General features: G+C 39.2%; 2 protein-coding genes across 3 annotated transcripts in view; both read right to left on the bottom strand.

The window, feature by feature from the left end:
- Positions 1–27036, bottom strand: part of sympk (symplekin) — a 581858-nt gene that overhangs the window by 66209 nt on the left and 488613 nt on the right. The gene's annotated exons all lie outside the window — the stretch shown is intronic.
- On the bottom strand, positions 1655–26475 carry tbcb (tubulin folding cofactor B). Of its 2 annotated transcripts, none has more exons than XM_028795855.2 (7): positions 26316–26475; positions 26034–26177; positions 23085–23228; positions 19334–19430; positions 12192–12371; positions 9430–9502; positions 1655–3405 (listed from the first exon to the last, which is right to left on the bottom strand). In XM_028795855.2, exons 2-7 carry the CDS (start codon positions 26148–26150, stop codon positions 3288–3290), a joined length of 729 nt encoding a protein of 242 aa, XP_028651688.1. In that variant the 5' UTR covers positions 26151–26177; positions 26316–26475; the 3' UTR covers positions 1655–3287. The 2 variants fall into 2 exon arrangements, with proteins under 2 accessions (XP_028651688.1, XP_028651678.1); XM_028795845.2 differs by having other exon boundaries at positions 26034–26181; positions 26316–26437.

The following is a 27036-nucleotide window of genomic DNA, read 5'->3' as shown; positions in this document are numbered from 1 at the left end:
GCCTTTGAGATGTTTTTGTCTCCATCTCCTGCTTTAGGTCTGTCCACAACTCTAACCCTGAGATCTTTTGAAAGTGGCCTGCCACCCATAGTCCATTGTTTGCTGTCAGTTGCACTACCAAGCAAGGGAATGAATGCTCCAGGAACAGCTTCACTAATCACACTGATTACAACTGGTCACAGGTGGAAGGAAGCCAGTAACCGCATTGGAAATGGGGGGCACTGACACCTGATTGAGTTTAGGATGGGGGTGATCCTTTATTCACCTCAGGATTTCTTGTTTTTTATTTTTTAAAATTCTTCTGAACTGTAGCCGTGATATCTCTCACTTGGATGTTATAGATTGCATTGAGTAAGTAAAGCTGGAAAAAATATTAGTTTGTGTGTTTTCATTTAAGGCTGTAAAGCAAAAAAAAAAAAGGGAATATTTCAAAGGGGGGATTCTTTTCTATACCCACTGCATATATTTATTGTGTTCTCCTGTGACTCCATTTTTTCCTTCACGAGACACTATAAATTTGATTGCCTTGTGTGATGGCTGCTATGCAGTTATTAACAGCAACATCAGAGGGCACAAATCAAGTGAATTTAGGGATGACGGGGTTTAAAGGTCAAACTCTGGGGTCACTTGCTCCACCAAATTTTGTGGACTCCTCAAAGAAATATGAAGTTTATTCACAATTTGTGTGGGTTTTGTTTTTTTTTTTTTAAACTTTAGAATTTTCTTACCAGTTTCTAATTTTTTCGATAATGAGTTTTGCCCCATGGTTTGGTTTTATCACTAAATTCCCCTTTTTCATCTCCCAGTTTTCTTACTGTGGTTTTTGTCATGCCAGTTCTTTATTTTTTTCCGGCATGAGAGTGTTCTTTGGTTTTCTCCAGAACAGCTTCTGTTCTGTTGATGTTTGTTTGCTGACACATAGGATGTCAGCTCATAGCGGCACCCGTTTCTCTTTATGAACCATCTCTACAATCGAGTGCTTAACTGACCACAGAGTCAGCTCCATTGCCGTTTGTTTAAAATTAAAATCTTTTGACACTGTCACTTTATTAAAGTAGTTCTTGTAACCAACACTTAATAATAATAATTTTTTGCATTTATATAGTGCTTTTCTCTCTACTCAAAGCGCTCAGCAATTGCAGGTTAAGGGCCCAACAGAGCAGAGTCCCTATTGCCATTTACGGGATTCGAACCGGCAACCTTCCGATTGCCAGTGCAGATCCTTAGCCTCAGAGCCAGATAGATATGAAAGGCACTATATAACATATATAAATAGGAATGGCACTATATAATAATAATTTTTTGCATTTATATAGCGCTTTTCTCACTACTCAAAGCGCTCAGGTTAAGGGCCTTGCTCAAGGGCCCAACAGAGCAGAGTCCCTATTGGCATTTATGGGATTCGAACCAGCAACCTTCCGATTGCCAGTGCAGATCCCTAGCCTCAGAGCTCAGACTTACTGGAATTAATTCCACTTGTTAGTGGAAGTTCATACTGATAAGTGTTTCACCAAGGAAATTCAAATGCCTGCCTTATGGTCTGGTTCGAGCAACGGGTCTGAACCTTCTGCAATAGCCTGACCTAAGCGCACTACCGCCGCCGGAGTTAAGTTTACATCAAACACATTTTTTTCACATTGGAACTATCATACAGTCATGATGAGTTTTTTCTTTATTTTCAAAGGTGAGTTTGTTGACAATTGAAAGATTTCATACTCAGCATTAACAAAATAATTTAGAAATGGACAAAATGTATGCAATGTCTTGTTAATAAAAAAAGGGAGCAAAACAAGCCCCAGTGACACAGGCCTCTTCATACTTATCACCACAGTACCAAAAACTGTAACAACATAGCATGACGTAGCAGTTCTTTGAAATATTATATTGAAATACAGTGGGCAATCAAAAATGTGCAAAATTTTGCTATATCGGAGAACACATTTCAATGTGACAGACTGTGCAGAAACAATCAAAAAATCGAATCGTAAACGTGAATTTAGTCACTTCGTCATCCCCTGCAAATAATGCACACTTACTTGTCAAAAGAGTCCTCTAAATGCAATAAAATGACTTAAATACTGAGAAAAATAAACAAAAAAAATTTGGGGGAATATTACTATTTTCTGTTTGTTGAAAACAAATTTTAAAATGAATGACGTTCACAGAAAAGAAAGAAACGAAAGATGATTAAGGACGTCTCTTCCTCAGCAAAATATCACAACCTATCACCCTACCACAGCCTTTAATTATATTGCAACTACGGGGATTTGTTTAATTGTGTAGCGACTCCAGAACTACTTAATCCATTCATTAGTATACGTGGTCCTCACTCGTAGTCAAGGAACTTGCCAATAATTTTCACTTTGCCTCTGATTTTTTTCATATTTATCCAGTTTAAAGACTGCAGTGATGCTACTTTTACACATTCACATTCACTATGGTATGCGTACGTACTTTTGCACTGACAAACTTGATTATTTCAAGCTCAGTTGTAAGGTGATGTCAGAAGTCATGACCTTGTTAAAAAAAAGTTTGGAAGAAAACCAGAATTGTGACAAATCAGTGTTAGCAGATCTATAGAAACAAAGGCAGTAAGTTTCTATGACTGGGACTATACAGTCATAGCAGAGCCCACCTAGGCAATAAGTCCCACATAATAAGCCATTAACGACACTATATTACATCACTTCCAGTCTTCTCTCTGTTCGGCTGCACCTCAATATTAATTCCAAAGCTCTCATATACTGGTAAAATGAAGTAAAATATTTTGTATTGTATGAAAAGTAGTCACGGGTATGAAGTACTTAAGGCAGATATAAAGACATCCTTCTAAATGAAGTCTGGTTAATAACGACAGAATGGAGAACAAGAAAAAAAAAAAAAAGTTGGCGGTATTTGGGAGCTCCGAAACTTCACTTCACTCCAAATCTACTAATCATTACAAAATAATAATTCACTCATATTTCTATATCCAAATGAACTTGAATATTACAAATATGAGTAAAACGAATCTACTTTTCAATTCTGGTATTTTGTGTGCATGTACGAAAACACGTTGTCAGATTGTGTTTTATGTGAAATGTAGACGTTGAGGACAGACATTGGTAATGCCTCTACAAAATGACACATTCGTACGCCCCTTTCACGTCTGCTCGCCTAATACAAATAGAAAACATGCTGAAATTATACAACAAAGCAGAACAAGTCCAACAAATGTCTCGTTGCACCTTCTCAACCTCCCAAAATGAGTCACATTCCTTCAAAGGGATCACTTGTAAGATTTCATTTTATATTTCGTCATTCAGTCCATAATCTTCTTCTGGAAAGTCTCCGACAGTGACATTTTGTGGCTTGACAAATGCTCCATATTTATCTTGGCACTCAAAATATCTTTTTCCATTAACGCTGTAATAAAAAAACAAAAATGACATGAGATTCACCGCTAGCTGATTAGATGTTCACAGACATTTTCATCCTCCTTTCTCCATTCCATATTCAGCAAAAAAAAAAAAAAAAAAAAAATAGAAGCATAATACCACCTAAATGACAACTATACTTTTGTAATATTTTTCTTTGACTTTTGTGAGAAACTACAACAAAAGGACAGATTCATTTTAAATACTGCAAGGCATGTAATTACCGTCTCAGAGTTAAGCATATCCATGAAACAACAACTCAGCTGAAGAACAAAGAAGCATTCAAAACAGAGTGCCAATCAATGTTTACATTTTATTAGCATTTTTACATTTAAACTGCCAGAGAAATAAAGGTTTTTCATGATTATATAGATATATAAAACTGTGTTTTGCTGGACAACATAGAATTTTTATTTCTAACAATACTAGTTAGTGACAAAGAAAAGTGTCTGTTAAATGACAGTGTCACTGAGTGAGGAGTTGGAGTGTCTGGGCTTGCAAGTGTCCTGATAAAAACTGAAGATCTAGGCCTTTAAATGACCTCTTGGGCACGGCCATCAGCAGGGTGTCTGTCTGCAGAGAGAGTGTCGACCTCATCGAGAGGTTTACTTACCTCGGCAGTGACTTTCATGTCTCTGGTGACTCTTCCTATAAAGTCAGTAGACGGCTTGGGGCAGCATGGGGGGGGGTAATGAAGTCACTCAAAAGGGTGTGTGGCGCTACTGATATCAATACAAAAAGGCGAAGGTCCAAGTCTTTAGAGTCCTGGTGCTTCCTGTCTTGCTATATGGTTGTGAGACATGGACGCTATCCAGTGACCTGAGACGAAGACTGGACTTCTTTGGTACTGTGTCTCTTCAGAGAATCCTTGTGTACCGCTGGTTAGACTTTGTGTCGAATGAGCGGTTGCTGATGGAGTCCCAAGTGAGTCACATTACCTGCATTGTGAGGGAGCATCAGTTAAGGCACTACGGCCATATGGCGCAATTCCCCAAGGGTGATCAGTAACGCAGGATCCTCATTGTTGAGGACCCGAGTGGCTGGCCAGGCCAAGGGGGTGCCCATGTAATACCTGGCTGCGGCAGATACAGGGTCATTTCCGGAGGGTGGGATTGGACCGCGTGTCTGCCTGGGGGTTTGCCAACCAGGATCATGAGCTGTTTCGTCGTGGGGTGGGTGTGGCAATGCGCTGTACCAGTGCACGCTCCCCAACCTGACCTGACTGACCTATTACTGGCAAAATTATGTAAACTATAATAAGAAATATATTAGAAAATGAATTAAATAAAAATAATATTCTAAATAGCAGCCAGCATGGGTTTATGAGAAGAAGGTCCTGCCAAACCAATCTTTTAGATTTTTTTGAAGCAGCAACTGGAAAAGTTGACAAAAATAAAGCACACAACATAATTTATCTAGACTTTAATAAAGCCTTTGACTGGGTTGTCCCACAACAAAGACTAATTCTGAAACTAAAAGATGTAGACATCAGAGGTAACCTACAAAACTGGCTGTCTAGTTGGTTAACTGGCAAGAAATAAAGAGTACAGATAAGAGGGGAGTGCTCCACATGGCGCAACGTCATCAGAAGGAGGCCCTCATTGGTCCTGTCCTTGGACCGTTACTTTATCAGATTTATATTAACTCTTTTAGGGCGGATGTCGACTTTTGTCGACAGGAGGGGTTGAAGGCGAATGTCGACAAAAGTCGACATCCAGGGATAGGGGGCGACAATCAGCTATTAATGGCGACAAATCTCACTGTCACGTCACAGGCATTCCCTCTGTGCTTGGAGGAATGCTAGACTCGTTGACTCAGCAAATAAACCTTGCGTGTGCGTGAGTTGCGAAATGTAAACAATGGCAAGATGGCATCGACATGTGAAAAGGCAGCGAAGCAAGTGCAGAAAAGAAAACACTCGGCAGACGATGTTTTGCGCATTATCGCGGAGTCGGACTCTTGATTTTTCAGAATCGGACTTTATTGGCAGTGATCAGGTGATCGAGCAAGAGAGTTAGAAGCAGGCATCAGCTGATCAGACACCAGCCGATGCAGCGCCAGCGGATTCGCTGCCAGTTGAGTGCCTTCGCACAGCCGATGCATCTACGGCAAGGTTCGCATGGGATAAATACACAGACATTGATCCGTTGAGAGCCGATCTGGCTACCGGAGTTTACAACACGGCATGGCTTGCTGTTGGACACGACAGATCACCAGCTGCTGTACTTCAGGCTGCTCTCTCCTGATGCTGCTTTTCAGCTACTGTCAGACGAGACAAACAGGTAGGCAGAGATTTTTTTTGAATCGCGGGCTGCGTTTGCATCGCATTCTCGTTTTTCAAAGTGGAAACCCACAACGAAAGACGAGATGAAGCGCGCTGTGGCATTACAAATAGAGATGGGACAGAACTGGTGATATAACTTCAGGGAGCATTGGTCCAAACATGTTTTGTCCCCTGGTGACTTAGATACGTGCTGCTGCAAAGTTTTATTCACTTCTGTAATAAACAGAAGCAAATCCCATGGGGTGAGCCAGGCTATAATGCCATACATAAAGTTCATAAAGTTTCAGAAGATGAAAAGAGGTGACAATATGGTTTTCATGCAGGCAGAAAACTTGGTGGCAGTGACATGGCACGATGGCAAATGGGTGACTTGACTCTCTACAGTACACACTAACAATATATGTGAGAAAGTGCAGCAACAGACAATTGAAAAACAGGCACCAAAGCAACACATATTGTAAGGAGTGCAATGTGGCAATGACTGAAATTGGCTGCTTTGAGCGACATCAGACTTTGCTGTGTAAAATGTATGTGATATGTATGTGAAATCATAGAGTATGCAGGCTCATACAACATGCAAGACAGTAACATTTGTCAAAAGTAAATATTTTTTGTTGATTTGATATGTTAAACAATTGCTTTGTGTTCTTTTTTAAAAAATGTTAGTTTTTGGAAAAATATTCAGCCCTGGGAGAAAAGAAACAAAAAAAAATGTAGCCCTAAAAGAGTTAATGATATTGATTCGAGTATCGTTAGTAAACTTGTGAAATTTGCAGATGAGACTAAAATTGGTGGGATGCCAGACACTGATGAGGCAGCAAAAAGAATTCAGAAAGACCTGGACAACCTTCAGAATTGGGCGAACACCTTGACAATGCAGTGCATACTGGCAAATGAATATCAGATTTATATTAATGACATTGATTCGGGTATCGTTAGTAAACTTGTGAAATTTGCAAATGAGACTAAAATTGGAGGGATGCCAGACACTGATGAGGCAGCAAAAAGAATTCAGAAAGACCTGGACAACCTTCAGAATTGGGTAAAAACCTTGACAATGCAGTGCATATTAGCAACATGAATATGAATTATAAATACAAGATGGTAGATATTGACTTGCAGAAAGCAATATCCGCAAAGGATTTAGGGGTTGATGTTGACGCAACATTTTCATCAAGTAAGCAATGCACAGAACCAATTAAAAAGGCAAATACAATGTTGGGTTATATCATAAAAACTGTTGAATATAAGTCAAGGACGTTATGTTCAAACTATATAATACAGTAGTGAGACCACATCTGGAGAATTGTGTGAAGTTCTGGTCACCACGGAACAAGAAAAACTTAGCAGCACTTGAAACCGTGCAGAGGAAAGCAACCAAGTGCATCACGAGACTTAATGTCCTATTGTGAGAGACTCTGAGAATTAAACATGTTGCATCAGAGGAGACTGTGTGGGGACCTAATACAGGTATTTAAATCCCTCAAAGGCACCGATTAAGCAGGTCTGGCAATATTCTTTCAGCTTAAGAATGAATCACGTACTCGACATCAGTGGATAATAAGGGGAATTGCATTTAGAACTGAACCAAGGAAGTACATCTTTATGCAAAGAGTTGTTGAGACTCTGGAACTATGTACCAAAACCATAGAGTAGAACACTGACAAACTAAGTAGTATCTGGATGAGATACTGAGACAGCCTAGATGCTAGCTAAACAAATGGGACAGATGGACTCCTCTCGTTTGTCAAAATTCTTATGTTCTTATGTTACTAGTTCAAAAACTCTCTACCAGAGGTACAGTGCCTTCAGAAAGTATTAAGACCCTGTCACTTTCTTCACATTTTGTTATTGCAGCCTTGTCCAAAAATCATTTAAATTCATTTTCCCCCTCATCAATCAACACTCAATACGGCAGAATAACTGAATGAAAACAGTATTTTACAGATTTGTGTAAATTTATTAATAATAAAGTGAAATTTACAGTGACACAAGTATTCAGACACGTTGCTATATGACACTTGAAATTCTTCACCTCATTCTATTACTTATCTTTATGGTGATTCTACATCTTGTTTAGAGTCCAACTGTGGTCAATTAATTGGCCAACATGATTAGGAATGGTACATACCTGTTTGTAGAAGGTATAAAAGTCGAGCAAAAATTTAGCCATGAGGTCAAAGGAATTGCCTGCAGAGCCTGGACACCAGATTGTGACAAAGCACAGATCTGGAGAAGGCTATAAAAGAAATTGCTGCAGAATAAAGGTTCCAAGGGCACACTGGCCACCTCAATTCTTAAAACAGAAAAATTCTGAAACAACCATGACTTTTCCTAGAGCTGACTGACCAGTCTAACTGAGCAATTGTGGGAGAAGGACCTTAGTAAAAGAGGTGACCAAGAACCCAATGGTCACTCTGGCTAAGTTCTACAAAATGTGTGGAGACGGGAAAAATTTCCAAAATTACAAACATCACCACATCATTCAACTTATGTGGGCTTTACGGTGCAGTGGCCAGACAGAAGCCCCTTCTCAGTAAAAGACATTAAAAGCCTGCTGGGAGTTTGCAGAAAGGCACTAAAAGGAAACTATGACTGTGAGAAACAAGATTCTCTGGCCATGCATCATGTCTAAACTCTGGAGGAAATCAAGCACTGCTTATCACCTGTGCAATACCATTCCAATAGTGGAAAATTGTGGCAGCATCATGCTGTGGGATTGAGAACTGCGGGACTAGTCACTGTTGAGGAAAAACTGAGTAGAGCAAATGAAAACCTAATCCACAGCACTCTAGGCCTCAGTCTGGCCTGGAGGTTCACTTCTGAACAGAACAATGCCATAGGCACAAAGCAGATCGAACACAAAACTGGCTTAGGGATAGCTCTGTGAATGTTCCTGAGTGGTCCACCCACAGCTCAGACCTGAACGCATTCGAGATCTGAAAATAGCTATCCACTGACAAGTCTCCATTCAACCCGATAGAGCTTGAGAGGTTCTGCAGAGAGGAATGGCAGAAGAATCACCAAATCCAGGTATGTGAAGCATGTAACATCAGACCCAAGAATTCTCCAGGCTGGAATGGCCGCAACAGGGGCTTCAACAAAGTACTGAGGCAAGTGGAATTATTTGTGTTAATGTTATAGTTTGGTTTTTCAATTTTAACATATTTAGAAAAAAAAGTCTAAAATCCTGCTTTCATTTTCTCATTCTCAGGTATTGAGTGTATCTTGATAAGGGAAAAAATTAATTTAAATGATTTTAGCACAAGGCTTCAACAAAATAGGATCTGGATACTTTGAGGGTACTGTAACTATACCAGTCTATGTCTAGAATATTCAAAAAAACTAACAAAAATGTTAAGATGACAAGGAAAAATCATCCCTCTATGCTTTCAAGTAAAATGTAAGGCAGAACACTGAATAATCCTAATCCAGCAAAGTCAAACTTGAATGGTGCTCTGTGTGTGCCTTAACCTGCACCAGATTTAACAGTGTTAAATACTAAAAACTTTGAAGAATTCTCGACCAGCTTGCTTTTTTAAATCAATAGCAGCTAAAACACTTTGATATTGAATACAATTAATAATTATTATGTATGAAAGCTGAACCTGTTGTTACTTCATTTAACAAAATAATTTAAGTATTAGAATAATTTAATGCAGTGCAGTGTTTATTCCTTTAGTTATAGAAATCATCGATAGAAAAAAATAAAACAAATTACTTTATTACCTTCCATCATTTTTTCCTAAAGGTTCGTCATATTTAATGCCAACCCAATAACCAGGTTTAAACTCTGCTTTGCCTTGAGAATAAAAAGAACAAAACATAAAACACATTAAGAAGGTAAACATCTATTTTGACTTAATACCATAAAACTTGAAAAATTATTAATATCTGGTTATTATTACAGTACACCTTACAATAATGCACCATGCAACATAAACAAAGCTGTATTGTCCTCTTTCGAGTCACACTCATCTATATGTCCAGGATGTATTAATTAGGATGTCACTGAAATAGTAAGTGAAAATCCTACATTTATTACAACGACATGAATTACTTCATGAAAATGTCCATTTTATTAATGTAATTATAGCAACAGGGGGGCTCTTAAACCTTTTAATCACAGAACCCAAATAAGAAAAGCGTTATCTTTCTGGGACCCAAGAAGAGGATTATTAGCATAATGACAGTGGAGTCCTAAACAGACAAATAACAACAATGTCTATATAATAAAAAGTGCTTGTTTTTTTTTTCCTTTCCAGCATAATTCTTAGAAGAATTGTATTATGTGGGACTGGGTAAATTGTTTTTGTCAAAAGTGTTTCATTTTCCCATAACTACTAACTCTTTAAAAAAATATTTTTCAATGTCTTAAGAATTTTTCTATTTAGGAAATGACAAAATAAAATAATCAGAATGATGTTTAGTCTGAGGACTTTGAAAAGCTAGTCCATTCATTCCGTACACGACAATACGACTACTACTTTGTGTAATTATTTCTGTGTGGTTAATCTTGAATAAATGCACCATTTCTTTGTTCAGAAGGTCAGCACGCTCCTATCACAGCAACCTGTGAGCCACAGTACTAATGTAAAAATGGGTCCTTTCAAAATATGCAAGCAGAACACTGACAAAGTTGATCATAAACCGAAATACAGAAATACAGTCTGTGATTCTAAGACACACTGAGAGACACACTGCAAAGTTAAAACATGTTGAATGGTTAAAATATACATGCACTGTAGACTTACATGAAATGCGGAAATTGCAGGATTAAACTACCTTTGTAATTGAAAGTCAAACAGCTAGTTGGAGTAATTGAGGTTTGTTTTACAATTCACAATCATGAATGATTTTGCATAGGTGGGCACATAAGCAGTATTTCAGATTTCACAAGCATTAATTTTCTTTTTATAAACCACTTTTTCAATATACTTGAATGGCTCTGCTTTGATTTTTCTTACTTTTAGAACTAAAATCAAATTGGTTACATTTTTGGTTTCAGACAAATTACTGACATTTTATGCATTAAGAACTTACATTATCTAGTCACTTTGTCTTTAGCTACCATTGACTGGCATTCTGACCATGGATGGTTCAAAACCAATGCTGCCAAGATAGGCTGTGTTCCCATTCTGGGAGCCTCTTGAACCAGACACTGTCAGTACCATAACCAAGATGAGCTGGCAGATGAGGACGAACACAAACATTGCAAGGGGATGGTAAAAAAGTGAATTGGCTTTTATTAAAAACCAAGTCCAAAATAAACTGTGCCAATAGTACAGCATATAATCTATAATAAATAATGCCATAAAATGAAGGTGCTAGTGAAGGTTAAAAAATTGTAAGAAATAAGTCCATTAAAAGCTGGGGTTAAAACACACAGTCATCGGGTCCTTACTGCACAGTCAGATGAGTCCGGCACAACTCCATCTTCGTTTCCCCAGCTTACCCATTCCTTTCTTAGCCGGGTAAAATGTTAACAGACGCAAACTTTATCACCAACCTCCGCAACAGCCACACAAATACAGCTCTAGACAGAGTGGCCCAGGACGGTCATCCTCCCATCATCCTTCACACGTGTAATGTCATACCTTGGATCCCTGGGGAGGACTCCACCATTATCACCCCACTCCACACATTTATTCAGTTGGGTGAACCAGTCCCTGGAACACCACTCAGACGCTCCTTTGTGAGGCCCAAGATTCCGCTGCCTCTCCTCTCTAACTGGCCAGCTGGTCTGGCTAACTAGGTGCAGGTGCAAGGAGCTGCTCCATCCGCGGCAGCATGGAGGCTCCGGATTAATCTGCTTGCCTCTGCACATGAATGCGGCATGGTCAGACAGTGCCTCCGCTAACCGCAGAGTGAAACGCATTACAGTGCTTAGTTTCAAATTAAATATTATTTAAGTTGTTCACTTAAGATTCCAGTTCATTTTACTCTACGTATATTTAAAATACATAACAAATATAAATGTCACACTCGTGCACATAGGGGGACAGCTGAAGAGCCCTAGTGACTGTAATTCTACCACTGCTCCAAGTGTTGGCGCTGTGCCCTAATGGCTTTACTCTTCCTCCCACTGCAGACCAAATAATTGACCCACCTTCTGGAAGAACTCAAAGCCGGTAGCTCCACCATATTTGCCAGTTCACTTGGAATTTATGTCTGAAAAGACATCGCCGCAATTATTGTGTAGTTTTCTTATTTTGACTTTATTAATTATATGGAGTGACCAGGGTAGTGCCGCGACTCTTTGTTGTCATCTTGTGATTCTCTTAACAAAGTTAATATACTTCATTCTATATTATCGCACAGTACTGTCAGTTGTAATGTAAAATCTTCCAATAAGTGATTTCCTGCAGTATCACTAAAGTGTACTGTATGGACGATTCCATACCAATTTTTACTTGTATATATTTTTTGTGATTAGGCAAAAATTATACAGTTCTTTTAAAATCGTAACAAAAATACATCTGCATACTCACCTACAAACATTACAGTGCCAAGCTTTCTTGGCTGTCCTGGAATTGTCACCTCACATCGAGATCCCACAGTAACATTCTCTGTTGCAGCCTTCTCTTCAGCTTCTTTATCTGCCTCCTTTTCCATATCCTCCTCTTTAAAACGTCCTGCCTTCTTTTTCTTTAGGAAAGACCGGACTGAATCTAGACAATGAATTGAATATAGTAGTCACGGTGAGAAGACATTCACACTCAGCTCAAACCAGTGAAATTATTTTTCAAACTATAACCTTTACCTACTTCATTGCAACTTAGATTAAATGTAATGCCTTTTACATATAAAGAGCTTTAATTACCTGACATTAAAGACAAATCAACTCATTTTACACGAAAACGTAAACAGCTATATTAAACCTTGTGGCAGATGACCGGGGATATTGCCCCACCGGGACACCTGGAAGGACGGACGGACTGGGAGAGGGGCACTCTTTCCCTGGGCGCAAGAGAGCACCGCCCTTGGGCGGTATTGGGGCCACAATCATGGCTCATGCCTTTTGGGCTCCGTGGCCACTGACAGGAGCAGCGGAACGACTTAATGAGCCCGTTTGGGCTGTAATGCAGCTACACCCAGAAGTGCAGCCTAATTAGGCTAATTACCACCTGAAGCACTTCTGGGTGGGCTATAAGAGGAGCCTGAGTTGAGTGGAAGAGGATGGAGCTTATGAGAAAGGAGTGGAGGCGGCCTGAAGAAAGAGAAAGGACTGAGAAGAGTGTGGAATTCTTGTGCACTGTGTTGTGTGATCTGTAAATAAACAGTGCGTGTTTTGTACATTTGGAGTCCGTGTCTGTCTGTGCCGAGGCTGATCTTTCACAACCTGTAAGAATTAGTGAGTAAAATCTTTAATTTTTTCTGGAAGCTATTAAGTGTTCAGTAAAGTAGAATTACAAAATAACATTCATGATAACAAGAACAATTATAGACTTCATGTGTTTGCTGAGCCTGTTTAGTCTATTATAAAGTCACTGTGATTCAGAACCTATCCTGGCACAATGAGGTATGCGTCCCTTGCAGGGCACTCGTACTGGCAATAATGAGGCATCAATTAAATGTGTGAGAAGTTCCTAGAGTAAACTCACAGACATATAGGGACAACACCACACTCTCATGCAGACACACACAGAGGGAGCAGTCCTGGACTTGAAACCAGGTGCCTGAAATTGTAAAAGTGCAGCCACTGTACAACTGTAGTGCTAAGGCTAGAAATGAAGCAGTTTAAAATAAAAAGCTACACTTTGAAGGCAGAACACCATGTCACCAATAATACAAAAAGTGAGAAAGCTGGTAACCAGTTACATTTTGGTAACATTTCGATTTTTTTAAATGCCTTTTTATCCAGTTCAAGGGGAAATACGAACATATGGTAAAAAGTTGAACTATGCATATTTAGGCTTTACTAAACATAATCTGGACCAAGGGGCAGCACAGTGGTGCAGGAGTAGTGATGTGTTCTCAAAGTAAGGAGACAAGGGTTTGGGAGTAGGATTTCCATGTTCTCGCAGCATCTGTATGGGTTTCTTCCCTCTGTCCAAAGATATGCAGATTAGGTAAACTGTAATGATAAAATGGCCCTAATGCGTGTGGGTGTGTATTCCTGCTTCGTGGCCTATGATAGCGGAGATAATCTCTAGTCCCTCCTCTGATTCTGGTCTGGATTATGCTCGTTAGAAAATGACATCAAAAATCAAATCATGGGCAAAACAGCTGTGAAAATTCCTGGCCACAGAAACTTTGATATCAGCACTAGCACACAAGACGAAAAATCTATAAAATATGAAGCTATTTAATGCTAAAAAGCATGATCAGCCTAATCATTATGTGTCTTTTATAGCTTTGTAACTAAAATCAAAAATGGATCTGACAACGGTGCAAAGTAACTAACAATATTACAGGGCAAAAACTGTTTATGAAATCACAATAAAAAATAATCAGAATGTTTAGTGCTGTATAAATACGTACCCCAATACTATTCACATTCTTTAGAAAGGTTTTTAAAATGACAACAACAATGTGAAATCTACTATATATTATACTAGGGGGCTTCGCCCCCTGCTCGCTTCGCTCGCCAACCCCCGTATTTGGTTTTCCAGATACACATTTTTAAGATTGTTTTTTCTTTGAATTGTTGCTATTTCATTAGTTTCACTTTTATTTCAGAACTTCTGTAAAAACAATATTTGTAATCTTGCGAGTCCCACTATGCTGAATCTTTTTAATGAGGTCAGGATAGGTTTCTCTGTTTGGAATTTCAGCATAGACAAAACGATATACATCATCAGCATTTAATAAATTAAGTAACAAAGTAAGTAGAGTTCTTCATTGGACTCCTGTCTGTAAAGTCGTGCTATTTTCCTCTCACAGTTCCAAAAGTACATGAGTTTACCAAGGTGATACCCCAGCTTTTGTCTAGGTTTTTGTACAAGGGCTAGACAGAAAGTTTTTGACTCCTGGGGTAAATTTTGTTTTTTAAATAAGCAGACAGATAAATATATATACATTAACAAAGTAACCAATAAATGCATGTGCGGTAAACTCTGTTTTTGAAATTCACAAGATTCTTTATTTGTCACATGCATAGTTATACAGGACAACACGCAGTGAAATGCATCCTGATCTGCTTATCAAAAACTATGCAAAGTTAGAAGAATATCAGATTAACAAAAAGTCATAGATCGAAAGATAACAGTATAGTAAAACATAATAAATAAGTAAAATTATGCGAATAAAGTAGAATTAAGTGTTAAGGTGCAATAGTGTAGTAATTATTGTGCAAAACCAAAGTTAGACTGGTGCATAGTTAAATGAGGCAGTTTGTTTGTTTGCGCTACTGCGACCTTTACTTTTTTATATTTTCTAATTTTCCTACTTTCATATCCTTTAACTTTCTCCACATGTGTATAGCGCCAAGGTTTTTTTTTTTTTTGAGCCTTTCTAATTTCACTGGTTTCATAGTCTCTAACCTGCTCTGCATGTGTTTAGCGCCAACGTTTGTAAACATCTCTATGAAGTTCTACTTTGTCTTTTACTCACTGTCATTTAATTCTGAGCCGGATTGGACGTGCTTTTTTTTCAATTCCACTTGTTCCGGGCTGATAATTACTTTCCTTATTTTCTGAATTTGCACCTCGATTATTCTTTTTTGCTCTTTTTTCTGTCCAACGCATTTGAGTCTCTTTTCTCCACACTTTTCTTTATTCTTCGTTTAATTTGTCGACGTTTCATTTCTACCCTATTCATTTCATTTCTACCGTATTGACCTTATACACTTTATATGCACTGAGAGCCCTGGAGCTGTATGTGCTGCATGACTGCCTTTACACTACTGATTTGTTTTTTTTGATTTGCTTGTAAGTAGGGTGTGTCTTGCAAGACTTTCGTTCTATGTTCCCGCGAGACGCACCGTGGCAGGTCTCTTTCGTTTCGCGGGTCTTTAAATTATCTTACGAGAAAAATCACGTATCGTAGACTATCAGGACAGGGGACAGGATTTCTTTTTATAATAGAGATATATACACAGGTGCTGGTCATAAAATTAGAATATCATGACAAAGTTGATTTATTTCAGTAATTGCATTCAAAAAGTGAAACTTGTATATTAGATTCATTCATTACACACAGACTGATGTATTTCAAATGTTTATTTCTTTTAATGTTGATGATTATAACTGACAACTAATGAAAGTCCCAAATTCAGTATCTCGGAAAATTTGAATATTGTGAAAAGGTTCAATATTGAAGACACCTGGTGCCACACTCTAATCAGCTAATTAACTCAAAACACCTGCAAAAGCCTTTAAATGGTCTCTCAGTCGAGTTCTGTACGCTACACAACCATGGGGAAGACTGCTGACTTGACAGTTGTCCAAAAGACGACCATTGACATCTTGCACAAGGAGGGCAAGACACAAAAGGTCATTGCTAAAGAGGCTGGCTGTTCACAGAGCTCTGTGTCCAAGGACATTAATAGAGAGGCGAAGGGAAAGACAAGATGTGGTAGAAAAAAGTGGACAAGCAATAGGGATAACCGCACCCTGGAGAGGATTGGGAAACAAAACCCATTCAAAAATGTGGGGGAGATTCACAAAGAGTGGACTGCAGCTGGAGTCAGTGCTTCAAAAACCACCACGCACAGACGTATGCAAGACATGGGTTTCAGCTGTCACATTCCTTGTGTCAAGCCACTCTTGAACAAGAGACAGCGTCAGAAGCATCTCGCTTGGGCTAAAGACAAAAAGGACTGGACTGCTGCTTTCTGATGAAAGTAAATTTTGCATTTCCTTTGGAAATCAAGGTCCCAGAGTCTGGAGGAAGAGAGGAGAGGCACAGAATCCACGTTGCATGAGGTCCAGTGTAAAGTTTCCACAGTCAGTGATGGTTTGGGGTGCCATATCATCTGCTGGTGTTGGTCCATTGTTTTTTCTGAGGTCCAAGGTCAACGCAGCCGTCTACCAGGAAGTTTTAGAGCACTTCATACTTCCTGTTGCTGACGAACTTTATGGAGATGCAGATTTCATTTTCCAACAGGACCTGGCACCTGCACACAGTGCCAAAGCTACCAGTACCTGGTTTAAGGACCATGGTATCCCTGTTCTTGATTGGCCAGCAAACTCGCCTGACCTTAACCCCATAGAAAATCTATGGGGTATTGTGAAGAGGAAGATGCAACAAGCCAGACCCAACAATTCAGAAGAGCTGAAGGTCACTATCAGAGCAACATGGGCTCTCATAACACCTGAGCAGTGCCACAGACTGATGGACTCCATGGCACGCCGCATTGCTGCAGTAATCCAGGCCAAAGGAGCCCCAACTAAATATTGAGTGCTGTACATGCTCATACTTTTCATGTTCATACCTTTCAGTTGGACAACATTTCAAAAATCCTTTTTTTGCATTGGTCTTAATTGATATTCTAATTTTCCGAGATACTGAATTTGGGACTTTCATTAGTTGTCAGTTATAATCATCAACATTAAAAGAAATAAACATTTGAAATACATCAGTCTGTGTGTAATGAATGAATCTAATATACAAGTTTCACTTTTTGAATGGAATTACTGAAATAAATCAACTTTGTCATGATATTCTAATTTTACGAATAGCACCTGTATATTATATATATATATATATATATATATATATATATAAAATCCCAAGGGTAAAAGTGCAACGATTTTATGTTACGTTTTTGTCACGCTTTAAATCAGGCTCATTCTAAATCTTACATATATATGTTTGGTATCATTCTTTTCAGAATTTATCAAACTTTAATGTGATGTAATTAGATTTGCAGATTATAATTCAGTTTTTAAATTATAAACTAAAAAAATATCAAGAACTCACATCCTGTGAGACAAGACTTTGTGCTAAGAGATTTATCCATGCCTGGGGCCAGAAATAAAAGAGAAAGAGTAGGACAGTTGCTGTACAGGCATTTAAATGTTCAAAGCGCCATGCGAGATGCATGCAGATCACATGGCACAGCAGCAAGCCAGTAGCTGATCGAGCAAAGAGGAGGTAGAAAAAAAACAAACAAACAAAAAAAAAACTATTTGTTTCCCATTAGAACGCACCCCTCTTCACAACGCGATTGGCAGAGATGCAAAGTGGCTGGCGCGTAGCGTAGGCCGGGGGGGTTGGCGAGCAAAGAAAGCAGGGGGTGAACCCCCTACTTTAAAGATAAAAATAATTAAGCTTTAACAATTGCTAACAAAGCATACATTATTATTTTTATTATTATTATTATTATTAATCTGTCTTAGTTCAGCAGATGCTTTACTCGAGATAACATAACACAAAATTCTCAAAACTACTAATTCAAGTACAATTCTAATTCAAGGATGTGGGAGGCTAGATCTTATCCTAGGAGTGCTGGGCACAAGGTAGGAATCAACTATGGACTAGGCCAGTCAGTCACACACACTGGTGCCAGTTTGGATTCACCAAGTAACCTAAAACAAGTGATCTTGGGTGTGGGATTAAAATCCACACATCAAAATCCAGGCGCGAGACTCATGCCCAAATTGCTGGCCATAGGACACCACCATGCCAACATGCTTTACTCAAAACAGTACATATAAACCAGAGTGAATCAATAATCAATACACTGTTATGGTCTGTGAGGACAACCGCTTTCCACTTTCACCTAGATATATTTAAATATACACCCATACACATATCAATTCAAATAAGTAACAATAAAAGCAAACATACTTCAAAACTTTTAGTATGAGGACTTTGAAAAGCTAGACCATTCATTCTGTACACGACAATACAGCTACTACTTTGTGTAATTATCCCTGTGTGGATAATCTTGGAATAAATGGACCATTTCTTTGTTCAGAAGGTCAACATGCTCCTATCACAGCAGCCTGTGATCCACAGTACTAATGTAGAAATGGATCCTTTCAAATCATAAACTCAAGAGTGAAATACAGTCTGTGAGTCTAAGACATACTTAGTATAGAGATTGGTTAAAATATACACGTACTGTAAATTTACATGAAATGCTGAAATTGCAGGATTAAACTACCTTTGTAATGGAAAGTCAAACAGCTAGTTGGAGTAACTGAGGGTTGTTTTACAATTCACAATCATGAATTGCAGATTTTGCATATATGGGCACATAAGCAGTATTTTAGACTTCACAAGCATTAACTTTCTTTTCATAAACCACTTTTTTAATATGCCTGAATAGCTCTGCTTTGATTTTTCTTACTTTAGGAACCAGAATCAAATTGTTACATTTTTTGGCTTTGGACAAAATAACTGACATTTATGCATTAAGCACTTACATTATCTAGTCACTTTGTCTTAAGCTACCACAGACTGACTGGCCTTGCGAACATGGATGGTTCATAACCAATGCTGCCAAGATATCCTGTGTTCCCCACAACCCTGATTTGGTTGTAGTGGGTTCCAAGAATGGCATGTCAGGTTTTATTTTCTTCGTCTAGTGATTCGTTAAATGTCTAATTGGTATTGCCTAAAGTGAATCGTCTATTATTGAATAATAATCTCATGTCCAAAAATGTCTCATCTTATACTTTGTAATCCAAAAAATATTTTTAAAATATATTGTAAAAGGTGGGACTTAGGAAAAATATATTACCTGTTCTTTTATCGTAGACATCATCTGGCAATTCATATTTTTCCACCCGTGAAAGGTCTTCAAACTCTCCTATTTTTGCACCAGTCTTATCAATTACCTTTAAAACAGAGATAATGAGTGTACACCACTATTTGTAAATTAGTTTAAATTTTAACAAAATTAAAAGCCGATAGTTAAAACACTATAACAGATCTTTACAAGAACTACAGTACGTATGTAAGTATATAATGTGGCATACGGCCAGGGCCCTTGCCTGGCAGAGATGCCTCTACACTGAAGGACCAGGGGAGATAACGTACCCAGAGCATTACCTCCCCTGGAGCGCTAGGTGGCAACCCCCCTGTGTTGCAGCGGTGGCTAAGACTCCCACAGGGCTCCATGGGAGTTGAAGTCTGGTGCAGCCCTGTTGGGTTCCCTGGGTGCCACAAGGGGGTGCTGCAGCTACTGCTGGGCCCTTTATTGCAGCACTGCCGCCACATCCGGATGTGCTGCTGGAAGAAGGTCATCAAGTACCTGGAGCACTTCCTGGTGCCTTATAAAAGGAGCCAGAGTTAGGAGGAGGTGGACAAAGCTTGCTATAGGAGGAGGAGTGGAGGTGAAGAGAGACAGGAAGAAGCGTGGTTTGTGCTGTGCTTGTGCTTGGACTGTGCTGTACAGCTGGGAAATGGTGGAAGGCGTTTCCCACATGGAAAAATAATAAAAAAAGTAAAAGCGTGCGTGCTGAACTTGTGTCCTGTGTCTCTTTGTGTCAGGTTTGGGTTGCAGGAGTGCCCTCTGCAGGCCACAATATACATACAGTGGTGTGAAAAACTATTTGCCCCCTTCCTGATTTCTTATTCTTTTGCATGTTTGTCACACAAAATGTTTCTGATCATCAAACACATTTAACCATTAGTCAAATATAACACAAGTAAACACAAAATGCAGTTTGTAAATGGTGGTTTTTATTATTTAGGGAGAAAAAAAAAATCCAAACCTACACGGCCCTGTGTGAAAAAGTAATTGCCCCCTGAACTTAATAACTGGTTGGGCCACCCTTAGCAGCAATAACTGCAATCAAGCGTTTGCGATAACTTGCAATGAGTCTTTTACAGCGCTCTGGAGGAATTTTGGCCCACTCATCTTTGCAAAATTGTTGTAATTCAGCTTTATTTGAGGGTTTTCTAGCATGAACCGCCCTTTTTAAGGTCATGCCATAGCATCTCAATTGGATTCAGGTCAGGACTTTGACTAGGCCACTCCAAAGTCTTCATTTTGTTTTTCTTCAGCCATTCAGAGGTGGATTTGCTGGTGTGTTTTGGGTCATTGTCCTGTTGCAGCACCCAAGATCGCTTCAGCTTGAGTTGACGAACAGATGGCCGGACATTCTCCTTCAGGATTTTTTGGTAGACAGTAGAATTCATGGTTCCATCTATCACAGCAAGCCTTCCAGGTCCTGAAGCAGCAAAACAACCCCAGACCATCACACTACCACCACCATATTTTACTGTTGGTATGATGTTCTTTTTCTGAAATGCTGTGTTCCTTTTACGCCAGATGTAACGGGACATTTGCCTTCCAAAAAGTTCAACTTTTGACTCATCAGTCCACAAGGTATTTTCCCAAAAGTCTTGGCAATCATTGAGATGTTTCTTAGCAAAATTGAGACGAGCCCTAATGTTCTTTTTGCTTAACAGTGGTTTGCGTCTTGGAAATCTGCCATGCAGGCCGTTTTTGCCCAGTCTCTTTCTTATGGTGGAGTCGTGAACACTGACCTTAATTGAGGCAAGTGAGGCCTGCAGTTCTTTAGACGTTGTCCTGGGGTCTTTTGTGACCTCTCGGATGAGTCGTCTCTGCGCTCTTGGGGTAATTTTGGTCGGCCGGCCACTCCTGGGAAGGTTCACCACTGTTCCATGTTTTTGCCATTTGTGGATAATGGCTCTCACTGTGGTTCGCTGGAGTCCCAAAGCTTTAGAAATGGCTTTATAACCTTTACCAGACTGATAGATCTCAATTACTTCTGTTCTCATTTGTTCCTGAATTTCTTTGGATCTTGGCATGATGTCTAGCTTTTGAGGTGCTTTTGGTCTACTTCTCTGTGTCAGGCAGCTCCTATTTAAGTGATTTCTTGATTGAAACAGGTGTGGCAGTAATCAGGCCTGGGGGTGGCTACGGAAATTGAACTCAGGTGTGACACACCACAGTTAGGTTATTTTTTAACAAGGGGGCAATTACTTTTTCACACAGGGCCATGTAGGTTTGGATTTTTTTTCTCCCTAAATAATAAACACCATCATTTAAAAACTGCATTTTGTGTTTACTTGTGTTATATTTGACTAATGGTTAAATGTGTTTGATGATCAGAAACATTTTGTGTGACAAACATGCAAAAGAATAAGAAATCAGGAAGGGGGCAAATAGTTTTTCACACCACTGTATATACACATACTTATAACATAGGTAATTGCAATGAAACAGTAAGTGATATGAAAATTTAAATGTTATTTTTTGTGATCAACAGCCTAAAATCTGTAAGATAAACCTGTGACAATGCGGGTTCGCTCCATGCTCCCATCTTCCTTCCGGGAGCCCTGAACCCGACACCGTCGGTAATGTCACCGATGAGCTAGACAGTGAGGCACAACAAAGCAAGGTGATGGTGCATAAAAGTGCCAAGTGCTTTCATTAAAACAGCAAACAAAAACAAAGTGTCCAAATTAAATAAAGTGCAGTGTATCAAATGTCTTCAAATTAATAATCCATAAAACAGGTGAAAGGGTGGAGGTTAAAATCCATTAGAAAAAAAAATCTTTTAAAAACAACGAGGTTAAAACAATGGCTAGAAGCAGTCTCTTTAAAAACACAAAGCACAGTTCCTTCTTTTACTGGTGACTCCCCTGCTTCTCCCATCCAGGTAATGCACCGGGGGAGTCACTCTAAATGCAGCTGACTTTCTTCTGCTTGACTGGTCTGGTGGCCCCCAGATCCCTGGCTTCGTTCAGCCCCTGCCAGACCAAGACTTGGCTTCCCCCAATGGCCAGGACGCTCACGCTGGGGATTCTACTCCAAATCTCCGACTCCTGCTGCGGCGAGCCAACCTGCTCCTAGTCACTCCTACTTCCAAGAAGCGCTCAGCAGGAGCGACCACTACCATCGGCCAAACTCCCTACTCGGGTTCGCCTCTCCCAGCTGCCTGCATACAGCGCGAGCCTGGGCTTGCTCGCTCTCCTTCTCTCCTGCACCAGCTTTCCTCTACCTGCTTCCAGGCTCCCCCTCCTGCAACCTCCATTCGTTGCTTTTTCTTTCCTCATCCATCTCTTCTTTCTTCTCTTCTGCTAGCCGCCTCACACTTCTATTTATCACGGGGACGTGGATCAGATGTGGCAATTAGCAGCTCCCCGGAACAATTACGGATGCGGAAGACGCCTCATCTGTGCACTTAAGCGAGATTCTCCTGCATCACGAATTCACCCGGGAACCGCTTCCGACCACAAATACCACGCCCCATCTCTAAACCGCGAGTGCGCCGATTATTTATTTAAAAAAAGTGGCCTTTTGACATGAGCTGTGGACCCGATACACCACAACACCCACAAGTATTCAGGATGCAAAATCTCCATTGTCCAGTGCCATCACTTGGTAGCAGCCACCAACACCATTACCACTGCTAAGAAAACAAAACTAAAATTTGGGATCACATCATCCATTAAGTACATTTTCACAAAAAAAGCAGACAAACTGCTGCAGGTACAGGTCTGCTATATTTACTTACATGAATTCTGCAGTCATCATCAACTGGGTATGATCCTAGCAAAGCCTCGTCATTATCCATGTTCATCAGAAATTTATTGGTGGTGCTGAATAGCTGTAGCTCCATGCTGGAAGCTGGTGTGCCAACAACCAATTCCAACTTACACTATTTGGGGGAAAAGGGCAAGAAAACATGCAGTGTGATGATCATAAGAGATGGGCAGCAATTACATCCAAAGAAAATGAACAAACTGTAACATTAAACTACTTTTCAAGGTTTCTTTTTTTGTTTTATAACTTTAGTCAGTCATTCTTAAATAAACCACTTCTGGAATACCCACTTATGAATTGCATTTGAATTGTAGATCTGCCTCTCGTTGTTAAATTTACATTCCACAACTGGTGCACCCTGGGATCATTTAGTGTCTGTGAAAATGTACAGGTGAATTAACCTTCTACTTGATGAAGCATCTTAGACACACACAACTCTAAAGTATATTCTATTCCTAATAATGTTTTCACTCAGTTTTTATCACATGATGTTAGCCAATAAATAAACTGTTACTGGGCCGAATGTTTGAACAATGAATGAAGGGGTTAGAGGTGGTTCTTCAATTTAGATTCTCAGTGATGTCTGCAAGCGTTCCATTTCAGTTTGACAGCACTGGACAAAAGTAATTTATTGAATAATATTTTAGAAAAAATGTATGTATTAGGGATGTTGTGAACACATAACTGGATGACTTGACATCTGGATTATGGAACAAAAGATGAGTGAGATTTTTTTCATAGACATTATGAAATCATTTGCTGTTTTCCTATGTCGATTGTCATAGACACAAATTCTATCAAAATTTAGTTATTTCCGCTCATGAGATTACACTTTTTCCGTGGAAATCGCAACAAACTACATGGGGTATGTAACATATACAAAAATATGGACAGACTATTCCTATATAAATAAGATTCATTCTTATTGTTCCTAAAGCTGTTTCTTCGTTATTTAGTCAGTCAGTCAGTCATTGTCCAACCTGCTATATCCTAACACAGGGTCATGTGAGTATGCTGGGCACAAGGCAGGAACAAACCCTGGGCAGGGTGAGAGCCCACCGCAGGGCGCACGCGCGCGCACACACACACACACACACACACACACCCACCCACCAAGGACAATTTATGATCACCAATTCACCTAACCTGCATGTCTTTGGACTGTGGGAGGAAATCCACGCAGACACGGGGAGAACATGCAAACTCCATGCAGGGAGGACCCAGGAAGCGAACCCGGGTCTCCTTACTGCGAGGCAGCATTGCTACCACTGTGCCGCCCTTTCGTTATTCATTTTAATTCCATTCTCAAAAATAAATTTGCCTATAAAAAGCATAATGTAATAATGGAATTTAAATATGGCCGATAAACTAGCAGTATACTTGGTCTGCAAAGAACTAAGAGACAATTGTAACTGCTCTGTTTAAGTTGCAAGATTATCCAAAGTAATAACAGAGTCTGAAAATGTATAAAATCATAATGAAGGTAAAATTAAAATGTGTGATTCAGACTTGTGGCTTATATAATTTTATTTTGTACACCGCACTATTAACAAGTTATCCATTTTGTTTTAATAATAACCCGCATGCCAAATCAAAGTAACCCAAGATTTTCTCTTTTTCCCCCCCATTTAGTATTTATATGAATATCACTTATGTAGGCTGCAATTAATGCACTTTACTGCAGTACTGCTTATTAAAAACACAGACTTTACATCAGTCAAAAAACCCAAAAATGACCTACATTAGAAAATTATTAAACAGAATACTATTTGTTTCTGCATCATCCAACCATCCATTTTCCTATCCTGCTTGTCCAGGGTAGACTCAACAGGCAGCTGGAACCTCACCCAATACTCACAAGTTTACAAATAACATGCTAATCCACTTATATTATTTAAAAACCCTTTAACTGCATGTTCTATAATAAAAGTTTCTCCCAACTACCAATTTTATTATCTGAGACTAGTCTGTTCAGATTAACTTCACTTTTGATGATTTGATGATGCTTTAAAAAGTAGCTAATGCTGGTTGGTTTAACATAACATTCTCAAACACGCTTAATAATATTTACATTCATGAATGCCCCTCCAACCCCCCAGGAAGCAACGAGCAAAGGCAAGAACCAACCATGGTCAACTTATGATATTGCAGAATCCAGTTTGCACACACCCACACAGTTCCAGTTTAGAACTGCCAACTAACCTAAACTGCACACCTTTTGGTAATGTGGCAGCAACATTTGAGTTTCACCAGCCATTATCTTTTCTGACTCAGCTGTTGGTACTGTGGCATCTCCGCACAGCCCACCACACTCCTGAGGTTTTGTGATTACTAAAGTCATTTGTTTTACAATTGGCTCTTCACACAGAGACTTCAAACAGTCTTTATAAATAGTTATGCTTTTAAATATGTGTTGTTGCCTCATAACCCATTAATATTGCATTATCTTTGCTTCTGGGAAAATAAAAGTAAACAAGAACTCCAAAGTGATTGTCAAAAATGGCAAATAAAATAATTTAATGTTAAATTTACATTAACATGTCACTAATCCAGTAGTTAATAGCTGAAAACCCAATGTTGTAATAATTATTCACAGACAATACATACTAAGATTAAAATTTAAATTAGTATCCGTGCACATTCTTGTCCTTTTGATGTTGCTGTATTTCACCGTTTAATTTATTACCATAATAATGAGTTAAATAAAATTTGCTTTAATGAAGCAAATGCAAGTAAACGTGATCTCAAAAACCCATCATGCAGACTATAGTAATTATCATGTTAAATAAAAACTGAAAATCATTCATATAACATTTCCCACACCCACTAATATAATATGCGTAACCAACAAGAAGTAACCGGGAGCCAGGTAGGGTGGCCATCACCCAAATAAGGGGCGAGCGCCCAAAAGCGTACTCACCTTCAGTTCAGCTAACGTCAGACCTCGGTTGAAACGGCGCTCGGCTTCAAAGGAGCTTAACGTACTGGTCAATCGAACCGATACCGTTGGGTTCGTGTTTATCAGCACACCTTCCATTTTCAGCAGTAACTTCTATTATGAAAGCTGACTGGCAAGTAAGAAAAGACACATTTAATATAAATAATTTCTTTCCGAATTGAATTAAAAGCATGACATACCAAGTAACTAGTTTTACTATATTTCAATGCAGGACACAAGACAGTTATTCTACGTTCCACCTACCTCAGTAATATTTGGTTTGAATATCCTAGATACTTCTCCCCGTTACCAACTACACTACACACGCATCTTCTCGGACCACCCGCTTCTGGAAGCTTCTACCCGCCTACAAACCTATCCTATGAACCAATCAGCATTTTTCCAGGCCGCGACTGAACGCCTAAAACAGCCAATCGACTCTATGCATAATACGTCATAAAACACGCCCACGACACGCTAAAAAGATTAACCAATCAATGAGAGACTTACTGAAGGTGCGCTCACTAGAGGCGTATCCAGAAGGCGGACATTTCCTTATCTTAAAAGTGAAGCCAGAACTTTTGCCCAAAGGTGGGAGGAAGTCTGATATGACTGTGCATAACGACGAGGCCACTCCCGATTGCTAGAAAGTGATTCGCTGCGTTTGACGTGATCGCTTGGATATTAAGAAAGAACATTGCAAAAGTAAGGCAATACAGTAATTATTATAATTAATACGTAGGGTAATTGCCTCTTTTTTGAAACATACCAGTTCCCTTGCTAAAAGTCTGTACAATTGCGGTTTTAAAGAAATAAAGAAACAACCCGAAGGAAACTGAAGAGTTACAGCAGCAGATACAAAGGCACAAATATGCAAATATAAACAATTATGGTAAACATATATGTTAACGTGCAAATACACATATTACATAAATGATCTACAAGTAGCTTAACAGTGTGTAGGTATTTACTAAGTGTAAAGTGA

Source organism: Erpetoichthys calabaricus, chromosome 1, assembly GCF_900747795.2.
Source record: "Erpetoichthys calabaricus chromosome 1, fErpCal1.3, whole genome shotgun sequence".
NCBI classification, from domain to species: domain Eukaryota; kingdom Metazoa; phylum Chordata; class Cladistia; order Polypteriformes; family Polypteridae; genus Erpetoichthys; species Erpetoichthys calabaricus.
The sequence above is the reverse complement of the archived record's forward strand: the minus strand, read 5'-3'. Positions and strand labels throughout refer to the sequence as shown.